Source organism: Schistocerca gregaria, chromosome 10 (genome assembly GCF_023897955.1).
Source record: "Schistocerca gregaria isolate iqSchGreg1 chromosome 10, iqSchGreg1.2, whole genome shotgun sequence".
NCBI lineage: Eukaryota > Metazoa > Arthropoda > Insecta > Orthoptera > Acrididae > Schistocerca > Schistocerca gregaria.
In genome coordinates this window covers 125,428,349-125,448,970 of record NC_064929.1, presented here as the reverse complement: position 1 = coordinate 125,448,970, position 20,622 = coordinate 125,428,349, and the positions used below count along the sequence as shown (strand labels likewise).

At 41.8% G+C, this 20,622-nt stretch overlaps 1 protein-coding gene across 3 annotated transcripts in view; it reads left to right on the top strand.

Annotated features, from left to right (window-relative positions):
- LOC126293532 (zinc finger X-linked protein ZXDB-like) overlaps positions 1-19,417 on the top strand; it is a 119,853-nt gene extending 100,436 nt beyond the window's left edge. For all 3 annotated transcript variants that reach the window (XM_049986799.1, XM_049986800.1, XM_049986801.1), the window contains 2 exons: positions 9,733-9,853; positions 13,307-19,417. In XM_049986799.1, the coding sequence (XP_049842756.1) occupies positions 9,733-9,853; positions 13,307-13,753 (568 nt within the window). In that variant the 3' untranslated portion in view covers positions 13,754-19,417. The remainder of the gene's footprint in view (positions 1-9,732; positions 9,854-13,306) is intronic.
- Positions 19,418-20,622: the final 1,205 nt, after the last annotated feature.

Genomic DNA, 20,622 nt, shown 5'->3' with positions numbered 1-20,622 from the left:
CAGCAAACGCGGAAGAATATACGTATCACGTCATGTTTATATTCGTATTATTCTTGTGCCTAATAGTGATACAGTCAGAAATAAAGCACAGCAATTGACTAGATTTTTAACTCTAAGAAGACTCTAATTTCTGTGCAGAATGTAATGCACTAAAGGGGTGTCTGCAAAGATTTTCAAACAGAGAAAATTTTTCGCTAAACTCTTGTTCAGAACATCTTCTATCATACGCAGTCTATTATTTGGTTCTTGTTGATCATTATCAAAGAAAGCAGCAGTGTAAGTAACAACAAATAGCAGTCTCTTGTCGTTGTTTCGCTAATGAGATGATTCTTCTCACTGTAGGGCACCCAAAAGCAAGCCATGCCACGAGCGGCAATAAACACTCATTATCAGAATGCGACAAACAATGCATGACACAGTACAGTAATCCATTTTCAACATAGAGTGACGTAAACACACATAACAAAGAGAACGCTACTTATCAGATCAAAGAAAAATAAGCAATCAATTCAAACCAGACGAAGCACGTGAAAAAGGTAGGGTACCCGTATAAATACGGACGGAGCACCTGACGCATAGCAATGGCTACCTGGTAAAGCTTAACTGCTAAGCTTATGACTCTAACCAAACTACTGTAGCTGTATCGTCACTCATTCGACCTAAATTGTGTCCCATATTACAATGGACCAACTTTGTTTCGATTTGGAGGTGCAGCCTAAAACTTTTCTCGCCCCTTGAATTTCAAGCCTCATATTTCAGGTGCAGCTTAGATCCAGGAACATTTTTTTTCCTAGATTACGAGTCTCATTTTTTAGGTGTGGCTTAGATTCGAGTGTGGCTTAGATTTGAGTAAATACGGTACATTCTATTAGGTGCTGGAAAGTTTCTTGGGGAATGGCAGCCCATTCTTCACAGAGTGCTGCACTGAAGAGAGGTATTGATGTCAGTTGGTGAGGCCTGATATGAAGTCAGCATTCCAAAACATCCCAAAAGTGTTCTATAGGATTCAGGTCAGGACTCTGTGCAGGCCAGTCCATTACAGGGATGTTATTGTCGTGTAACCACTCCACCACAGGCCGTGCATTATGAACAGGTGTTCGATCGTGTTGAAAGATGCAATCGCCATGCCCGAATTGCTCTTCAACAGTGGGAAGCAAGAAGCTGCTTAAAACATCGGTGTAGGCCTGTGCTGTGATAGTGTCATGAAAAACAACAAGGGTTACAAGCCCCCTCTATGAAAAACATGACCACACCATAACACCACCGCCTCTGAATTTTACTGTTGGCACTATACACAATGGCAGATGACGTTCACCGGGAATTCGGCATACCCACACCCTGCCACCGGATCGCCACATTGTGCACCATGATTCATCACTCCACACAACGTATTTCCACTGTTCAGTCATCCAATGTTTATGCTCCTTACACCAAGCGAGGCTTTGTTTGGCATTTACTGGCATGATGTGTGGCTTATGAGCAGCCACTCAATCATGAAATCCAAGTTTTATGTCCTCCTGCCTAACTGTCATAGTACTTGCAGTGAACCCTTATGCAGTCTGGAATTCTTGTGTGATGGTCTGGATAGCTGATTTACCAAAATCCTTATTAGCCAATTCAGAAATATGGTAAGTGCGAAAAGCTATAATGTCTCTGTCAACAAAACTTTCAAGTCCAGCAACACTTGGTACTCCTGTACCACCATGAACAATGGCTACGGTAAACCATCCGTTACCATGACCAAAGGAATCGTTTATATCTAAACTAAAATTAAGTCTGCAACTGACGAAAACAGCAGGACCATCCAGCAAAGCTTGTGCAGCGACAGACTTAACTGGAATACGATTCTTCTTGTCTCCAGCTGTTGTAGCAAATTCGATGTTTTCAATGGTCTTGTAGACTGTTTGTTTAGAACGCCGGCGATATCTTCTGTACGGCATCTTGGCAGCGTTCAATGCAGTTACCTGTGTAGCAGCAGCAGCGCGACTGAGCCGCTACGCGGCGCTCGCTCGCTTATATAGCTGTCCGAACACACGTGACCTTGATTTGGACTTAGAATATTACTGCCTGCTGGCGGAGCATTATCCCGTACGCGGGCACTAGTCACTCGCCGACCAACTTACGTAATCTTGGCAGCGCGCCTGGCTGGCGCACAGCGTACGCGGGCACCGTTCTAAACAAACAGTCTACAAGACCATCGAAAACATCGAATTTGCTACAACAGCTACGCCGTTCTAAACAAACAATCTAAAAGACCATCGAAAACATCGAATTTGCTACAACAGCTGGAGACAAGAAGAATCGTATTCCAGTTAAGTCTGTCGCTGCACAAGCTTTGCTGGATGGTCCTGCTGTTTTCGTCAGTTGCAGATTTAATTTTAGTTTAGATATAAACGATTCCTTTGGTCATGGTAACGGATAGTTTACCGTACCCATTGTTCGTGGTGGTACAGGAGTACCAAGTGTTGCTGGACTTGAAAGTTTTGTTGACAGAGACAAAGGTCGGGGAAGAAGGCCAGTGTTCACTCTGTCTGCTTGCCGGGGCGTCTCATCCGACATGTGGAGGAGGCCCTACCGGCGGCGATAGAGAGCACTGGGTGCACCCGACTGCAAATTGTTGCTCATGTCGGCACCAATGACTCCTGCCGTCTGGCTTCAGAGGTCATCCTGAGTTCGTACAGGCGGTTGGCGGAGTTGGTGAAGGCGGAAAGCCTCGCTCGTGGGGTGGAATCAGAGCTAACTATTTGTAGTATCGTTCCCAGAACCGATCGCGGTCCTCTGGTTTGGAGCCGAGTGGAAGGCTTAAACCAGAGGCTCAGACGATTCTGCGGAGAGCTGGGGTGCAAATTTCTCGACCTCCGCTATCGGATGGAGAAATGTAGGGTCCCCCTGAATAGGTCAGGCGTGCACTACACGCCGGAAGCGGCTACGAGGGTAGCGGAGTACGTGTGGAGTGCACATGGGTTTTTTTTAGGTTAGAGAATTCCCTCCCTAGGCCCGACAAGACGCCTCCTGAGACGCGGAGGCAGGAGTAGGCAAAATGCAACAAGGAATAACAATATTAATGTGCTAATAGTAAACTGCAGGAGCGTCTATAGAAAGGTCCCAGAACTGCTCTCATTAATAAACGGTCACAACGCCCATATAGTACTAGGAACAGAATGTTGGCTGAAACCAGACGTAAACAGTAATGAAATCCTAAACTCTGATTGGAATGTATACTGCAGAGATAGGCTGGACAGTGAAGGGGGAGGCGTGTTTACAGCGATAAGAAGTGCAATAGTATCGAAGGAAATTGACGGAGGTTCGAATTGTGAAATGATTTGGGTGAAGGTCACGGTTAAAGCAGGCTCAGACATGGTAATTGGATGTCTCTATAGGCCCCCGGGCTCAGCAGCTGTTGTGGCTCAGCACCTGAAGAATAATTTGGAAAATATTTCGAGTAGATTTCCCCACCATGTTATAGTTCTGGGTGGAGATTTTAATTTGCCGGATATAGACTGGATGACTCAAACGTTCATAACGGGTGGCAGGGACAAAGAATCCAGTGAAATATTTTTAAGTGCTTTATCTGAAAACTACCTTGAGCAGTTAAACAGAAAACCGACTCGTGGCGATAACATATTAGACCTTCTGGTGACAAACAGACCCGAACTATTTGAATCAGTTAATGCAGAACAGGGAATCAGCGATCATAAAGCGGTTACTGCATCGATGATTTCAGCCGTGAATAGAAATATTAAAAAAGGTAGGAAGATTTTTCTGTTTAACAAAAGTGACAAAAAGCAGATTACAGAGTACCTAATGGCTCAACACAAAAGTTTTGTCTCAAGTGCAGATAGTGTTGACGATCAGTGGACAAAGTTCAAAACCATGGTACAATATGCGTTAGATGAGAATGTGCCAAGCAAGATCGTAAGAGATGGGAAAGAGCCACCGTGGTACAACAACCGAGTTAGGAAACTGCTGCGGAATCAAAGGGAACTTCACAGCAAACATAAACATAGCCAAAGCCTTGCAGACAAACAAAAATTACGCGAAGCGAAATGTAGTGTGAGGAGGGCTATGCGAGAGGCTTTCAATGAATTCGAAAGTAAAGTTCTATGTACTGACTTGGCAGAAAATCCTAAGAAATTTTGGTCCTATGTCAAAGCGGTAGGTGGATCAAAACAAAATGTCCAGACACTTTGTGACCAAAATGGTACTTAAACAGAGGATGACAAACTAAAGGCCGAAATACTAAATGTCTTCTTCCAAAGCTGTTTCACAGAGGAAGACTGCACTGTGCTTCCTTCTCTAGATTGTCGCACAGTTGACAAAATGGTAGATATCGAAGTAGACGACAGAGGGATAGAGAAACAATTAAAATCGCTCAAAAGAGGAAAGGCCGCTGGTCCTGATGGGATACCAGTTCGATTTTACACAGAGTATGTGAAGGAACTTGCCCCCCTTCTTGCAGCGGTGTACCGTAGGTCTCTAGAAGAGTGAAACGTTCCAAAGGATTGGAAAAGGGCACAGGTCATCCCCGTTTTCAAGAAGGGACGTCGAACAGATGTGCAGAACTATAGACCTATATCTCTAACGTCGATCAGTTGTAGAATTTTGGAACACGTATTATGATCGAGTATAATGTCTTTTCTGGAGACTAGAAGTCTACTCTGTAGGAATCATCATGGGTTTAGAAAAAGACGGTCGTGTGAAACCCAGCTCGCGCTATTCGTCCACGAGACTCAGAGGGCCTTAGACACGGGTTCACAGGTAGATGCCGTGTTTCTTGACTTCCGCAAGGCATTTGACACAGTTCCCCACAGTCGTTTAATGAACAAAGTAAGAGCATACGGACTATCAGATCAATTGTGTGATTGGATTGAGGAGTTCCTAGATAACAGAACGCAGCATGTCATTCTCAATGGAGAGCAGTCTTCCGAAGTAAGAGTGATTTCAGGTGTGCCGCAGGGGAGTGTCATAGGACCGTTGCTATTCACAATATACATAAATGACCTGGTGGATGACATCGGAAGTTCACTGAGGCTTTTTGCAGATGATGCTGTGGTGTATCGAGAGGTTGCAACAATGGAAAATTGTACTGAAATGCAGGAGGATCTGCAGCGAATTGACGCATGGTGCACGGAATGGCAATTGAATCTCAATGTAGAGAAGTGTAATGTGATGCGAATACATAGAAAGATAGGTCCCTTATCATTTAGCTACAAAATAGCAGGTCAGCAACTGAAAGCAGTTAATTCCATAAATTATCTGGGAGTACGCATTGGGAGTGATTTAAAATGGAATGATCATATAAAGTTGATCATCGGTAAAGCAGATGCCAGACTGAGATTCATTGGAAGAATCCTAAGGAAATGCAATCCGACAACAAAGGAAGTAGGTTACAGTACGCTTGTTCGCCCAATGCTTGAATACTGCTCAGCAGTGTGGGATCCGCACCAGGTAGGGTTGATAGAAGAGATAGATAAGATCCAACGGAGAGCAGCGCGCTTCGTTACAGGATCATTTAGTAATTGTGAAAGCGTTACGGAGATGATAGATAAACTCCAGTGGAAGACTCTGCAGGAGAGACGCTCGGTACGGGCTTTTGTTAAAGTTTCAAGAACATACCTTCACCGAAGAGTCAAGCAGTATATTGCTCCCTCCTACGTATATCTCGCGAAGAGACCATGAGGATAAAATCAGAGAGATTAGAGCCCACACAGAAGCATACCGACAATCCTTCTTTCCACGTACAATACGAGACTGGAATAGAAGGGAGAACCGATAGAGGTACTCAGGGTACCCTCCGCCACACACCGTCAGGTGGCTTGCGGAGTATGGATGTAGATGTAGATGTAGATGTAGATGTAGATGTAGATAGCAGTCTCTCTATTACACATTACAACCCTCTTCAACTGTCAGCAGTCTCTGTCGGTCAACAGTTGAGGTCGGCATGTACACTTTTGTGCTGTACGTGTCCCTTCATGTTTCCACTTCACTGTCACATCAGTAACAGTGGACCTAAGGATGTTTACATTTGGGGATATCTCACGTGCAGATGTATGACACAAGTAACACCCAATCACCTGACCACATTCCAAGTCCATGAGTTCCACAGAGTGCTCCATTCTGCTCTCTTACAATGTGTAATGACTACAGAGGTCACTGATGTGGAGTACCTGACAGTATGTGGCAGCATAATGCACTTAATATGAAAAACATATGTTTTTGGGGGTGTCCGGATACTTTTGATCACATAGTGTAAGTACTCACCAACCATTCTGTATTGTTGTCATTTTACAATTCCTAAAGGGAATTTTCCTTTATCAGCCATACACCAACCTTGGAGGAGATTTATCTGTTCTCATATTACCTTTTCTAAAACACCTAGAGCTAAAACAATTGCTGTCATGTGTGCTGGTGAAGACCTTACCGATAGCTATTCTAACTTGGGAGGATTCCATCTCATGATGTTATTTTGTGTAAAATATTGATATTAAGTGAAACAGTCTACAGTTTACCCGATTCAGACCCGGTGTGGCAAATGGATGTGCAGGTGGTATTTTGCACCTCCCACATTGTTAATAGTGTGTTGTCACTTTTGCAAGGGATTGCTTTGAAGACCTTTAGATCTAGTTTTCCATGGCAACTGTATGTGTGCAGTGCAGTAATCATTTTTCACTGAGAGACCGGTATTGCCCTGCACACTGCAGTAGTAAATATATTATGCAAAATCTTTGCACATTTCTCAATGCCCACTCACATTGTATAGTTCTCATTTTCTAACTGGGCTGGTATCTACAAGAAGAAAAAATATTAGCAATGAGTTATGCCTCGACCCTTCTATGACAGACACACTCGCAGAAATAAATGAGGATCTTTGTAAGAATGGTGAAGTAGTTGCTACAAAAGATTTTTCTGTTTTCTTCTATTTCCATATTAAGTGAGAGGAAGTGTAATTTCTACATGTCTCGTATGCACTCTAAACTCTAACATGCTACTCAAGTGATCCCTGTGCGAGATCGGTGATGCTGGCAGAAAGGATGTCACACTGTTTCCCTCTGATATAGGTCCTCTAAACTCACCTGACCGGCTTTCAAACATTCTTACCATTTCACTTCACTTGTGGGCTGCAAACACTTTTTCATCACCATTGGTTTTCTACTCCAGTTGCCCAGGTGTGGTCTATGAGGACTTTCCTCCACTCATGTCGGTCTGTGTACCATTCTTCTGTCAGGACTGTATCCCAGCTGACTCCTCTTGATCCTGTATCCTCCTTGAGTTGCTGCTGTCGCATCTTCCTTGGTCCTCTACCAATCACATCTGTGTGTAGCCATTTCTTTGCTACCCTTCACTCGTACGCTCTTTTTCTAAGATGCGTGCACTCCAGCTTCTTCCCTTATTTTTTCGTTTCTTACCCTATACTTCCTAGTTTTCTAAATAATGGTTTGTAAGAACTTCACTTCTGCAGGTTGCAGGTTTCTGGGGCGTATTTTTTGATCTTGAGGGAACTTGATTGTTCCAGTGCAGATTTTGAACTTGATGGCAGAACTGAGTTGATTTTTAAGTTTGATTATTATCCTGTTATCACATGAAATAATGCACCCAAGACATTGCATTTGAAGAGCATTGGGAAAGAGCTATCACATTACCTTACACCAGTTTTGATTTCAAATTGTTCCAGAATTTCTCCACAGACTTTTATCCTCGACTTTGTTTCCATCAGTGTTTCTGTAATTATTGCGTTGATAGACCCAATAAAAACACACAAACACACACACACACACACACACACACACACACAAATTTCAAGCTTGCGCAACCCAAGGTTGCTTCATCAGGAAAGAGGGAAGGAGAGGGAAAGACGAAAGGATGTGGGTTTCAACGGAGAGGGTAAGGAGTCATTCCAGTCCCAGGAGAGGAAAGATTTACCTTACGGGGGAAAAAGGACAGGTATACACTCGCACGCACACACCTATCCATCCGCACATATACAGACACAGGCAGACATATGTCTGCCTGTGTCTCTATATGTGCTGATGGATAGGTGTGCGCGTGTGCGTGCGTGCGTGCGTGCGTGCGTGCGTGCGCGCGAGTATATACCTGTCCTTTTTTCCCCCTAAGGTAAGTCTTTCTACTCCCGGGATTGGAAAGACTCCTTACCCTCTCACTTAAAACCCACATCCTTTCGTCTTTCCCTCTCCTTCCCTCTTTCCTGATGAAGCAACCTTGGGTTGCAAAAGCTTGAAATGTGTGTGTGTGTGTGTGTGTGTGTTTTATTGTGTCTTATCAACATACCAGCGCTTTCTCATTTGGTAAGTTTTTATTATCTGAGATGAATTCTTGTAATGTATTGAAGAACTATTATCTGTCTACAGAGTCATCATATTTTTGGGGTCTACAAAGGTTATGATAAGATTTTTACTTCTTAAACAATAGTTCCTTACAATGAGTTTGAAATTCATAATCTGCTCTACACAGGGCTGGACCTTTCTAAAATGCCCTCGGTATTAACCAAGCCGATGGTCTAATTGGTCTTCCAAACCATTTTAAAGGTCAGTGATAAGAATTTGTACATAACAGTCACTAGAGAACTTCCTCTATAGTTGTTAACATCAGTCTTATTTCCTCTGTTGTGTAATGAATATGAGAGCATTTCAGCTCTTCTGGAATTTTCTATGTTTCCCAAATTTCTTCCAAAAGTTTTTGAATTTTCAAACATCGAAAATCCAGAATGCAATAATGGCAGTAGTGTGGAAAGCATAGACTGCTACTTGCCATATAGGGGAGATCCCTGTCCTTCACCCACCTATCCCCTTCCCTGCTCCCACTCCAGTACAACACAGCCTTCTTTTCCACCATCACACCCACAATCCCCCCCCCCCCCCCCCCCTTCCTCTACTTCTCTCCTTTTCTGCCTCTCACCCAAACCTCCTGTCTGCAGCTACTAGAAGCCAAAAGCTCAAATGTATAGTATCAGGGTGGTGATTTGTCTGGAAAACCTGTAATTCTCAGGAAATTACATTTTGCCATGAAAAATCAGTGAAGTCTCAGGGAATTTCAGGAATTTCATAAAATGTCAGGGAATTCTACATTTTTGACCTAGCATTGAAACTGAATTTTATTGAGTTTTACAGATTACAAGCTTTAAAATACTTCACATTTCAAAGAGTGTTCATTATATGAATGTTATTCCATATAAATTATCAATATTTAAAAAGTGTGATTAAACTACTATTCATGGCTGGTATTTAGCTCAGAGTGGAAAAAAAGGTCATTATGCTCCCCCTTCCCCCCTCCCCCCCCCCCCCCTTACATACCTTCCCCACACACACACACCATTAATTTATCAGGAGCTTCTTGACACAATCTTCCATCTCACACCTGGAATTCTCATGAGGTTTTTTTTTCATGTTTTCCTCTCCAGAAGCCTTGTAATTTTTGAATGCTCTAATTATTTCTGAATTTCTGTTTTATCTGGAGATTTTGAATTTGAGAAAATGTTTTCTGGGTCTCCTTTGTCAAAAGACATCACTGGTTTCTCAAGAACATAATGACTTTGGTACACATGATGACACAGAGCTGCAACTGGCCTATGATATGTGTACGCCCTACCCCGTTGACACCCTTCTTGTAACTCGCTTCTCTTATTTTCCATTGCAACTGCTGTAAGAGTGGCAACTTTTTATTTCTCGCATTTCTTGCAGCCTTATTACAATGCAGATAATTCTCTTTTGTTTGCAGGAAGCAGAAGAGCACACTGGATGGCAAGCAGCCCCCAGCACCAAATACCACTTACTTTGACACTTACTGCTCGTACATAAAAATGCATGCAAAGAAACAGACAGTCTTCTGTGGAAAGAAGGTATTGTTCAAATTACATCCTACATCAGTAGCTCCTTGCATGTGCATATGTTGCTATAATATATTAACACTTACGTGGAGAAGGGGTGGTGGGGGAGAGGGGGTGGTAAGTCTATAGGAATAAATTGTACGGAAGAGTAATTTCAAAAAATGAAATAACATTATTCTGTTCCTGGGATAAGTTACAGTAAATGTGAAAATATTCTGTCAGAAGAACTGAACACAAGAAGAACTGTGGCAAAGTTTTAAGCACGACTGTATTAGTATGATCAAAAGGAACTTAGTGTGGGAGTCTGTAGAAAACTGAAACAAATGTTTCAAGCAATCCAAACGTTCTTTCAAAAGCATTCATTGGTGATGAGAGTTTAGTTTATGGCTTCTACCTTGAAACTAAATGGCAACTTCAGAGTGAAATTTTCACTCTGTAGCAGTGTGTGAGCTGATATGAAACTTCCCAGCAGGTTAAAATCATGTGCTGGACCGAGACTTGAACTTGAGACTTTTGTCTTTCAAAGGCAAGTCATCTGTCAACCGAGCTATCCAAGCACGACTTACAACTTGTCCTCACACTTTACTTCGACCAGTATCTCATATCGTATCTGGCTGAAGTAAACCTGTGAGGATGGATCGTGAGACATGCTCAGACAGTTCAGTTGACAAAACACTTGCCAGTGAAAGGCAGAGGTCCCATGTTTGAGTCTCGGTCTGGCACACTGTTTATATCTGCTGTAAACAGTAATTGTCATGATGGAACAGTCCTTCACGTTGGCCAGCTTCTTTTTTCTTTTTAATTGACAGGTTTCTTCATAGAGAATCTGTCTGCCTGGGGTAAACACTCAATACAGATTCCTATCACAATGTTCTTAGTCATTGAAGGAGGACAAGAGAAAACAAGAAGTAGTAGTATATGAAGGACAATTGACAACCACATGCACCCTACATTATTCAGACATGTTTGACTGAAAACAAAATGACAGTTGTTCCCCAGTGACCATCTTCACCAGACTTACCTCGATGTATCTTCCTCTTCTCCGTGATGAAAATCGAATTAAAGGAGCAAACGTTTGGTACAGTGGACGAGATCCCAGCAGAATCACTGAGAGTACTAAATACTCTAACAAAAAAGGCTTACAGGATGGATTTCAGGAGTGACAGAAATGTTGCGATTGATAATTTCGCACCCAAAGTGACTACTTTGAAGATGATAGTCCTAAGTAAGACCTAGGTAAAACACAATAATTTTAATTAAAGTTTTTCAAAGACTTTTGTATAGCATCTATCAGAAAGTGTATTGTGTTGCTGATAAATTACTCCATAGAATAGTTCCGGAATGCATGGTAGTAGTTGTGTGTGTGTGTGTGTGTGTGTGTGTGGAGAGAGAGAGAGAGAGAGAGAGAGAGAGAGAGAGAGAGAGAGAGGGCCTATATACTTTCGTATGTGGCAGAAATTTCAACTTTATATGTCAACCCACTCCTTAGAGAAAAGATAGATAACAACAGATAGACGGAGAAATAGACGAAAAAGAATTTTGTATGATACAATTACAAATGAACCATTTTTGGAATATTTTTTTACTTCATTTGTACTGTGAAACCTAGTTTCTTGCCAAAGCACGCTACAGCTTTTGACAAGTGAGTTTGTAAGTATCAAAATACATGACATAAACAGCCTTACCTTTTGATTACATTGACTTGGAAACTTAAACTTTCTACACCGCCAAGGAACTGTAGACTGCAGTACGTGACATTAACTTGAACTTGATACACCTACCTGTTCCTGAGAAAAGTGGGTCTTAACTGGCAGATAGACGGACAAGACAAAAAAATTTTTTGTGTGATATGAATACAAAATTACAGTTTTAAGATTTTTCTCTTTACTTGTATTGTGAAACATAGCTTTTTGTCAAATTTCATGATTCCAGGTTAATGGGAAGTATGTTATAGATGTTGAATTTGCAAGTATCAAAATGTGTGACATAAATGACCATATCTTTTGATTACAATGAGTTAGAAGGTTAAATTTTTTTTACACTTCCAAGGGCCTTTAGTATCTGGCGTAAATTTTGATATGACCTCCAGTTCCCAAGAAAACAAGTTCTTTAATGGTCAGACAGAATAAACAGACAGATTATGGACAAAGAACAAAGTGATCCTATAAGGGTTCTGTTTTTACCGGTTGAGGTAACAGAACCCAAAAAACAACAAAAATGTAAGTTGTCAAGTTGTTGTGTTGTTGTGGTCTTCAGTCCAGAGACTGGTTTGATGCAGCTCTCCATGCTACTCTATCCTGTGCAAGCTTCTTAATGTCACAGTACCTACTGCAACCTACACCCTTCTCAATCTGCTTAGTGTATTCATCTCTTGGTCTCCCTCTACGATTTTTACCCTCCACGCTGCCCTCCAATACTAAATTGGTGATCCCTTGATGCCTCAGAACATGTCCTACCAACCGATCCGTTCTTCTGGTCAAGTTGTGCCACAGACTTCTTTTCTCCCCAATCCTATTCAATACTTCCTCATTAGTTATGTGATCTACCCATCTAATCTTCAGCATTCTTCTGTAGCACCCCATTTCGAAAGCTTCTATTCTCTTCTTGTCCAAACCATTTATCGTCCATGCTTCACTTCCATACATGGCTACACTCCATACAAATACTTTGAGAAACGACTTCCTAACATTTAATTCTATACTCGATGTTAACAAATTTTTCTTATTCAGAAACGCTTTCCTTGCTATTGCCAGTCTACATTTTATATCCTCTCTCCTTCGACCATAATCAGTTATTTTGCTCCCCAAATAGCAAAACTCCTTTGCTACTTTAAGTGTGTCATTTCCTAATCTAATTCTCTCAGCATCACCCGACTTAATTCTACTACATTCCATTATCCTCGTTTTGCTTTTGTTGATGTTCATCTTATATACTGCTCTCAAGACACTGTCCATTCCATTCAACTGCTCTTCCATGTCAAGTACGGGTCTGATATCTTCATATTTTTCAGTTGTAAAGAGTACTATTAGTGTAGAAATGACTTGTTCCACATCGTAGCAAGAAGTTACAACTATGGCATTTGAACCTGGTAGTAACTGTCCAACTAAAGGTGTGCTTTCGAATACTCAGCTGTGTTATTTCTATTTTATGAACACTGTTTGATGAGCAACCCAGCTGTCTTCTTCAGATGCCTGAACTCCAGCAAGCATGTACAATAGCAAAACTCACATCACCTCAGGAAGACGACCGAGTTGTGCGTCAAAACACTGTGTGTAAAATGGAAACCGCAATTCACTGACTTCCCAGAAGCACCCCTATAATCAGTCACACAGAGAAACCCGAGAGATCACAATTAATTACACACTTTTCTTTCTTAATGTGTTTCAAATTTGCTCAATTTTAACAGTTTTTAGTGCTAAAGTGCTGTTACATAACACGTCATTTTCTTCCCGACTTTCATTTCAGTCCGGCAAGAGCACGTTTATCGAAGAGGAGCAGCGGCATTCCGTGTATGCGGAGGTGCGCCGGCCGGGGAAGCGGATGAGCGCTATTTCCGACAGGCTGTCGGACGATAACGAAGAAGACGATGACGAAGCACTCAACTACACGCTGTATGGCTGCAGCTCTGGCGGCAAGAGGATTCCGGATGCGGACGGCTCGTACCCGCGCGACAGCTACCGCGCGTCCCACCGTGGTTCGCACGGCGACAAGACTGTGGACATGTTCGACGTCATCGCGGAACTCAGGAACTACACTGCTGATGTCGCCGTTCCGTACAGGAGCGTGGGAACGGAAGTGACCGGTGGGGTCCGCAATTTGTCACCGCACCAGGATCCCACCACACCGTCGGGTGCACACCAACCGCACGTGATCGTCGGCACTGGAAAGCTTTCCGATGCACCGTACAGTTAGAATGTTCTGTGTCATCTTCATTAAACTGTACCTGTTTGTGTTCAGTGTTCACAGCAAGGTCTAATATCTGCAAAAATTTGGGAACAGGAGTCTTTTTTTAGAGACTACCAGAAGGTGTTATACCTGTTACTTTGCTCAACAGCCATGTGGGTGTACAATGGGGCTCTATGCAGGGCTGGAGCTGCCTTGAGAAGTGTTGCCACTTTGACATTTGTATACAGCATGACAGGTGCTGGACAGGCAGCATCATATTAGGCTCTTAGCACATCCGAGTACTTCCTACCATTAGGGTGGTGTAGACAGGTACCCATTCACATTCGGGAGGACGACAGTTCAAACCCAGATCCGGCCATCCCGAAATAGGTTTTCCACGATTTCCCTAAATCACTTAAGGCAAATGCTGGGATGGTTCCTCTGAAAGGACACGTCAATTTCCTTCTCCGTCCTTCCGTAGTCCGAGCTTGTGCTGTGTCTTTAATGTCACGGACCGCCCAGTGTTGGCACGTTGTCATGGTGCAGCTTCCATCAGGCGGCAATGTCTGGCTGCACTTGGAGAACACATTTGGACAACGTTTCAAGCACTTCCATGTAAAATTGAACATTCACAGTATGTCCAGGGGGCACAAACTCCCGGTGAAATACACCACGACAGTCAAAAAAGCAAATGAGCATAGTTTTGACCCTTGACTTGCTCATTTTGGCTTCCTTCATATGTGGGGAATTGGCAGTTTGCCACTCAGCGCTCTGGTGTTTGGCTTCCAGGTTGTACTCAAAACACAACAGTTTGTCACTGATAAACACATTGTGGAAAAAAATGATGTTTTCTTGGGCACAGTTCAGAATTTCCTGGGAAATTTGCACAAGATTCAGTTTTTGTTCATCACTCGGAATTTTTTGCACATACTTGGTGCACACCTTTCGCATGGCGAAACCCTCGGTAACAATTTTTTGTATGTTGCCATACGAAATTTCGAACTCGTCAGACAAATGTTTAAGCACCAGTCAGACTCCAGGAACATCTTTACTTAGGTCACATTTTCTTCAGTCCTCGGTGTTGATGGGCAACTGGTGCACTGGTTGTTTTTGATGGGCTCCCACCCCTCCCGGAACAGCTTGTGCTGCTTGGAATACTGTTGAGATGCTCAGGGCAGCATCCCTGCAGGCGTCCTTAATCATTCTGAGGGTCTCCATCACAGTTTTCCCAAGTTTCACAGAATTTGATGGCATAGCACTGCTTGAGATTTTTCTCCATCTTGAAATGCGATTGCACTACTGAACAGAGGACAACAAAAATCGATGTGACCACTCTCTGCTTCCTCCGTTTGCACTACAGAAATTCAGTCCTACTACTGTTTGATTACACCTTGTATGCTTTCACATTCAGTAATTGAAATGTTGTGCTTGGCTGGAAATTTCCCAATGGGTTCCCAGATGACAACATACATATGTGGAAGAAGGGTGCCATCTAATAAAATAACAGATGTTTTCATGTATGAATGGGTGGTTGTTGCACCTAAACACATGATACCATAAATCGTGTCTGTTCCCTTAATGGAGTTATCCCAGAACATAACTCTTCAGCAAATTTTGATGATCTGTATTAACTGTCTGCTGTAGCATAAAATTATACTCTTCCGTGAAACACCTTACTTTTGTAATAAACTCGTTAGCTTCCTTTTCTACATTAGCAGCATCATAAAAAAAAATCTGCTACCAACTTAATGTGTGGTCATGCAAGAAACAATCTTTTTTTTTTCTCTTGAGCCACTGCAACCATGTTCTGGAAGCTTTGAATATTACAGTACCGTTTGGATCAATTTGTGCTTTAAAAGGCATCATCCAGAGTCGTAACATTCAGTTGTATATAAATCAACAGATCATGTACCTCATGAGTTATTCTTCATTGTAGCACCTTCCTATTTCTGCCATGTCATTTGAGCATTCTTTTTGAAGTTTTGCAGAACTGTGCCCCCCCCCCCCCCCCCCTTATTATGATAGTAAATTTGACTCTAAGTGTCGATGTGTTGGGCTAGTCGAGGAGGGCACCATTGTGGATCATCATTTCCTCTTGGCTGCTTTGTCCATATTTTGTAAGCATCAGCCAAGTAACCTTCAGGAAATTTTGTTCTATTTGTCTTTGGTGGTGTATAATGTGAAGAAACACTGCTCCGTGACTGCCATATAATACTTCACTGCAGTCTTAAGTCATCTCTTTTCTAGCTGTATCATTGAATCATCCCAAAATCATTTTCAATATCATTTTCATCAGTGACTTCTTCATGTACTCTTCTGTACTCTTCGGCATTGATGTCTGTATCAAGTAGCTGTTTTCTAATCTGTCTGCAAACTATGTGATTGACTCTAGTTTGCCTTTCCTTTGAAATACCTGAAAAATCCAGTAACAAATTTTATAGCCACTTTCATTTTGTAATAAACTACACATACAGCATGTCGCATTCATCTCTAATATGTGACAGGCAGTCCGGTCCCACGTCTGCTCATTTCCTTGCACTCCTCATTCCCCCCTCTCTCCTACATCTGATGGTCCACAGCACATCATATAACACCAAATGTGTTTTCTTGTGTTCTGAAACATAAAAAAACTGGTCTCATTCAGAAGTCAGTGACAGCTATGTTTATCTTTCCTTGCAAGTCTACAAGTGCCTTGAAAATAGTTTGTCTTTCATTAGTCTTTCTTCCATTTCTAAGCATTTTTCTATTCTTCTGTAAATTCTTCTACCTCATAGTTTAAAAGTTAGTTATTGTAAGCTTACAATATGGTGATGTTCTGTAGGATACCGTGTCCACAAAATAATAATTGGTCGCACAGGAATTAAATGCACTCAGGGGAAGCGATTATGTGACAAAGTGCACAGCATAATGTGACATTGAGCTTACGAGTCGCACGTCGGCTATTTTTTAATCTGTCGGAACTTCCAGTCTTCGGTGTGGAAAGTTGTATAAGCAGACCCGATAGGCTGGAGTCCTTTGGATGCCGCAACAATCCAGATAAGAGATCTCTTATCAGTTCATGCCAATGTTAGTTTCTTGGCCACTGCAGTTAGTAGGAAATTTTACTGACAGACAGATGAGTGTGGAACTGCATGTTTCACTGTCACTGATATAATCTGCACAAAAACTCTGTACTGTGGAAACTTTGTGAGCTGTCAGACAAACTGTCCAGTAGAATTCACATCTATATGTCCAGTCCTTCCTCAGTAGTATAATGATAAATGATATTCGTTTGCTTACAGAACTGATGTAAGACTGAAAAATGAACAGTTTAATTACTAATCCTTGGTGAAATCTTTGACTTTTGTAAGAAATGAAGGACCCGTGCAATTGCAAACACAGTTAGCTGCTTTTACCATGAAAGCTCCAAAAGTACATGAACTTCAGTTACTGATAGGTTTTAAGCTATTTATCTTTGTATATATGATATGATTTGTAGATGTACATATATTTGTACAGTTAATCCTTTCAATCACAACTTACTGTGCTATTACATATATACAGAATTATAAGACTATTATCTACTGCGAAAACTTCTCAGATTGATTCTTTTCAGTATATTACCTGAACGTACAAGAAATGTGACTGTTGATATCACTTAAAAATTTGTTTATATTGGCGAATTAGTGTGTTCTTAGTCTTCTTCAACAGTGTCATTAAGCTGTGACTAATTTCATGAAATTCACCAACTCGGTAGCAAAGGGTGATGAGCAGTTTGCTGTGCACTTGTTCTTGTGCTCTTCTGAAAAATATTGTATATGAGGTCTGACGTGTAATGAAGGAGATCAGTGCAGCAAATTTGTCAATTTATCAAATATGTTCAGTTAATGGCAGGACCCACCTGAGTTGACATGTTACCACTAACTTTTTGTAATATGGGTCTGCTACTTGTACAAATCATTTAAAAGATGGCTGATGACATTTATATTCCGCTACTACAATTTCAGCGTGCCTTTGTCGAGCATAAATATTCGGTTACATGTCACGGCACAGATAGTAGGCAACAACTCTGGCTACTGCCACAAGCAAACATCTGGTATTTATATGTAGACTTAAATACAGTGTGGTCTGTAGGCTTGGAATCACATTTTTAAAACAAATGTGAGTGGATAAACATAAATTTAAAATCAATCAGTAGGAGATGGGAGAGAGGGGGGGGGGGGGGGGGGGGACCAATGAGGTTATGTTATGAGGTTTGGAAGTTGTCATCTTGGATTCAGTCCACAATTTTCTAGTGGAGGGTGTGGGGGTCATGTGATATATAAGACAGATAGAGAATTCCACAAGAAAAACAGTGGTATCTGTCATTTGAGCACGACTTCATTCGTTTTCAAGTTATGTCATGTTCTATGTGGCCAAAATTCTCATTGTCCAGGGCCAGCTCACCCTGGTTTCCATCCTTCCCTAATCTGATGGGACCGATGACCTCACTGCTTGGTCCCCTCCCCCAAATCAACCAATACGTGTGGCGAGTCCTGTTCTCAGTATTCTACAGAACAGCAATTCATGTTGCTTCATCTGTAGCCATTTTTTACTATCCATGTTTTGGTTAATCTCTGTGACACAGCCAATTACGCAGAATTTCTTGAGGAGTTTCACCTTTGCACTGTGAGTAAGGGGTGATATATCTGGGTGGTGTAGATTGAAACCCTCTGCGATAACACAGGTGCTCCTCTCTCCTTATACCGGGACAATCCCTGTGTGTGTGTGGCTCGTGTTAGTACCATCAAGTTGTATAAGCAGGAGATATCAGTAATAACTTGAGAATGAATAAAGCTACACGCAAATGAAAGGCACCATTGCTTTTCTCATACAATTCTCTATCCAGTCTAATATGTCACATGACCCGCTTTTCATTGAAAAAGTACAAGTTGCGTACAGGATAACAACTTTCAAAATGGCTGCCATGCCATTAACAGCTAACCTACAGTTCACAAGTTGACTTCTGTTCACATTTGATGCTAGGTACTTGGTAAACACCGTATCGGATCCCGTAATTTCATACCATAACTTGTGTGTTACAAAAGCATGTCATTTCAAGGCAACGGCACATTAAAAATTTTTAAAGACACGTCATTCTTGGTATGATTTGTTCTACTTAAATGTCATATAATGACATGTTGTTGTTGTTGTTGTGGTCTTCAGTCCTGAGACTGGTTTGATGCAGCTCTCCATGCTACTCTATCCTGTGCAAGCTTCTTCATCTCCCAGTACCTACTGCAACCTACATCCTTCTGAATCTGCTTAGTGTACTCATCTCTCGGTCTCCCTCTACGATTTTTACCCTCCACACTGCACTCCAATGCTAAATTTGTGATCCCTTGATGCCTCAAAACATGTCCTACCAACCGATCCCTTCTTCTAGTCAAGTTGTGCCACAAACTTCTCCTCTCCCCAATCCTATTCAATACCTCCTCATTAGTTACGTGATCTATCCACCTTATCTTCAGTATTCTTCTGTAGCACCACATTTCGAAAGCTTCTATTCTCTTCTTGTCCAAACTAGTTATCGTCCATGTTTCACTTCCATACATGGCTACACTCCAAACAAATATTTTCAGAAATGACTTCCTGACAATTAAATCTATATTCGATGTTAACAAATTTCTCTTCTTCAGAAACGCTTTCCTTGCCATTGCCAGTCTACATTTTATATCCTCTCTACTTCGACCATCATCAGTTATTTTACTTCCTAAATAGCAAAACTCCTTTACTACTTTAAGTGTCTCATTTCCTAATCTAATTCCCTCAGCATCACCCGATTTAATTGGACTACATTCCATTATCCTCGTTTTGCTTTTGTTGATGTTCATCTTATATCCTCCTTTCAAGACACTGTCCATTCCGTTCAACTGCTCTTCCAAGTCCTTTGCCGTCTCTGACAGAATTACAATGTCATCGGCGAACCTCAAAGTTTTTACTTCGTCTCCATGAATTTTAATACCTACTCCGAATTTTTCTTTTGTTTCCTTTACTGCTTGCTCAATATACAGATTGAATAACATCGGGGAGAGGCTACAACCCTGTCTCACTCCTTTCCCAACCACTGCTTCCCTTTCATGCCCCTCGACTCTTATGACTGCCATCTGGTTTCTGTACAAATTGTAAATAGCCTTTCGCTCCCTGTATTTTACACCTGCCACCTTTAGAATTTGAAAAAGAGTATTCCAGTCAACATTGTCAAAAGCTTTCTCTAAGTCTACAAATGCTAGAAACGTAGGTTTGCCTTTTCTTAATCTTTCTTCTAAGATAAGTCGTAAGGTCAGTATTGCCTCACGTGTTCCAACATTTCGACGGAATCCAAACTGATCCTCCCCGAGGTCCGCATCTACCAGTTTTTCCATTCGTCTGTAAAGAATTCGCGTTAGTATTTTGCAGCTGTGACTTATTAAACTGATAGTTCGGTAACTTTCACATCTGTCAGCACCTGCTTTCTTTGGGATTGGAATTATTATATTCTTCTTGAAGTCTGAGGGTATTTCGCCTGTCTCATACATCTTGCTCACCAGCTGGTAGAGTTTTGTGATGACTGGCTCTCCCAAAGCCGTCAGTAGTTCTAATGGAATGTTGTCTACTCCGGGGGCCTTGTTTCGTCTCAGGTCTTTCAGTGCTCTGTCAAACTCTTCACGCAGTATCGTATCACCCATTTCGTCTTCATCTACATCCTCTTCCATTTCCATAATATTGTCCTCAAGTACATCAGCCTTGTATAAACCTTCTATATACTCCTTCCACCTTTCTGCCTTCCCTTCTTTGCTTAGAACTGGGTTGCCATCTGAGCTCTTGATATTCATACACGTGGTTCTCTTCTCTCCAAAGGTCTCTTTAATTTTCCTGTAGGCAGTATCTATCTTACC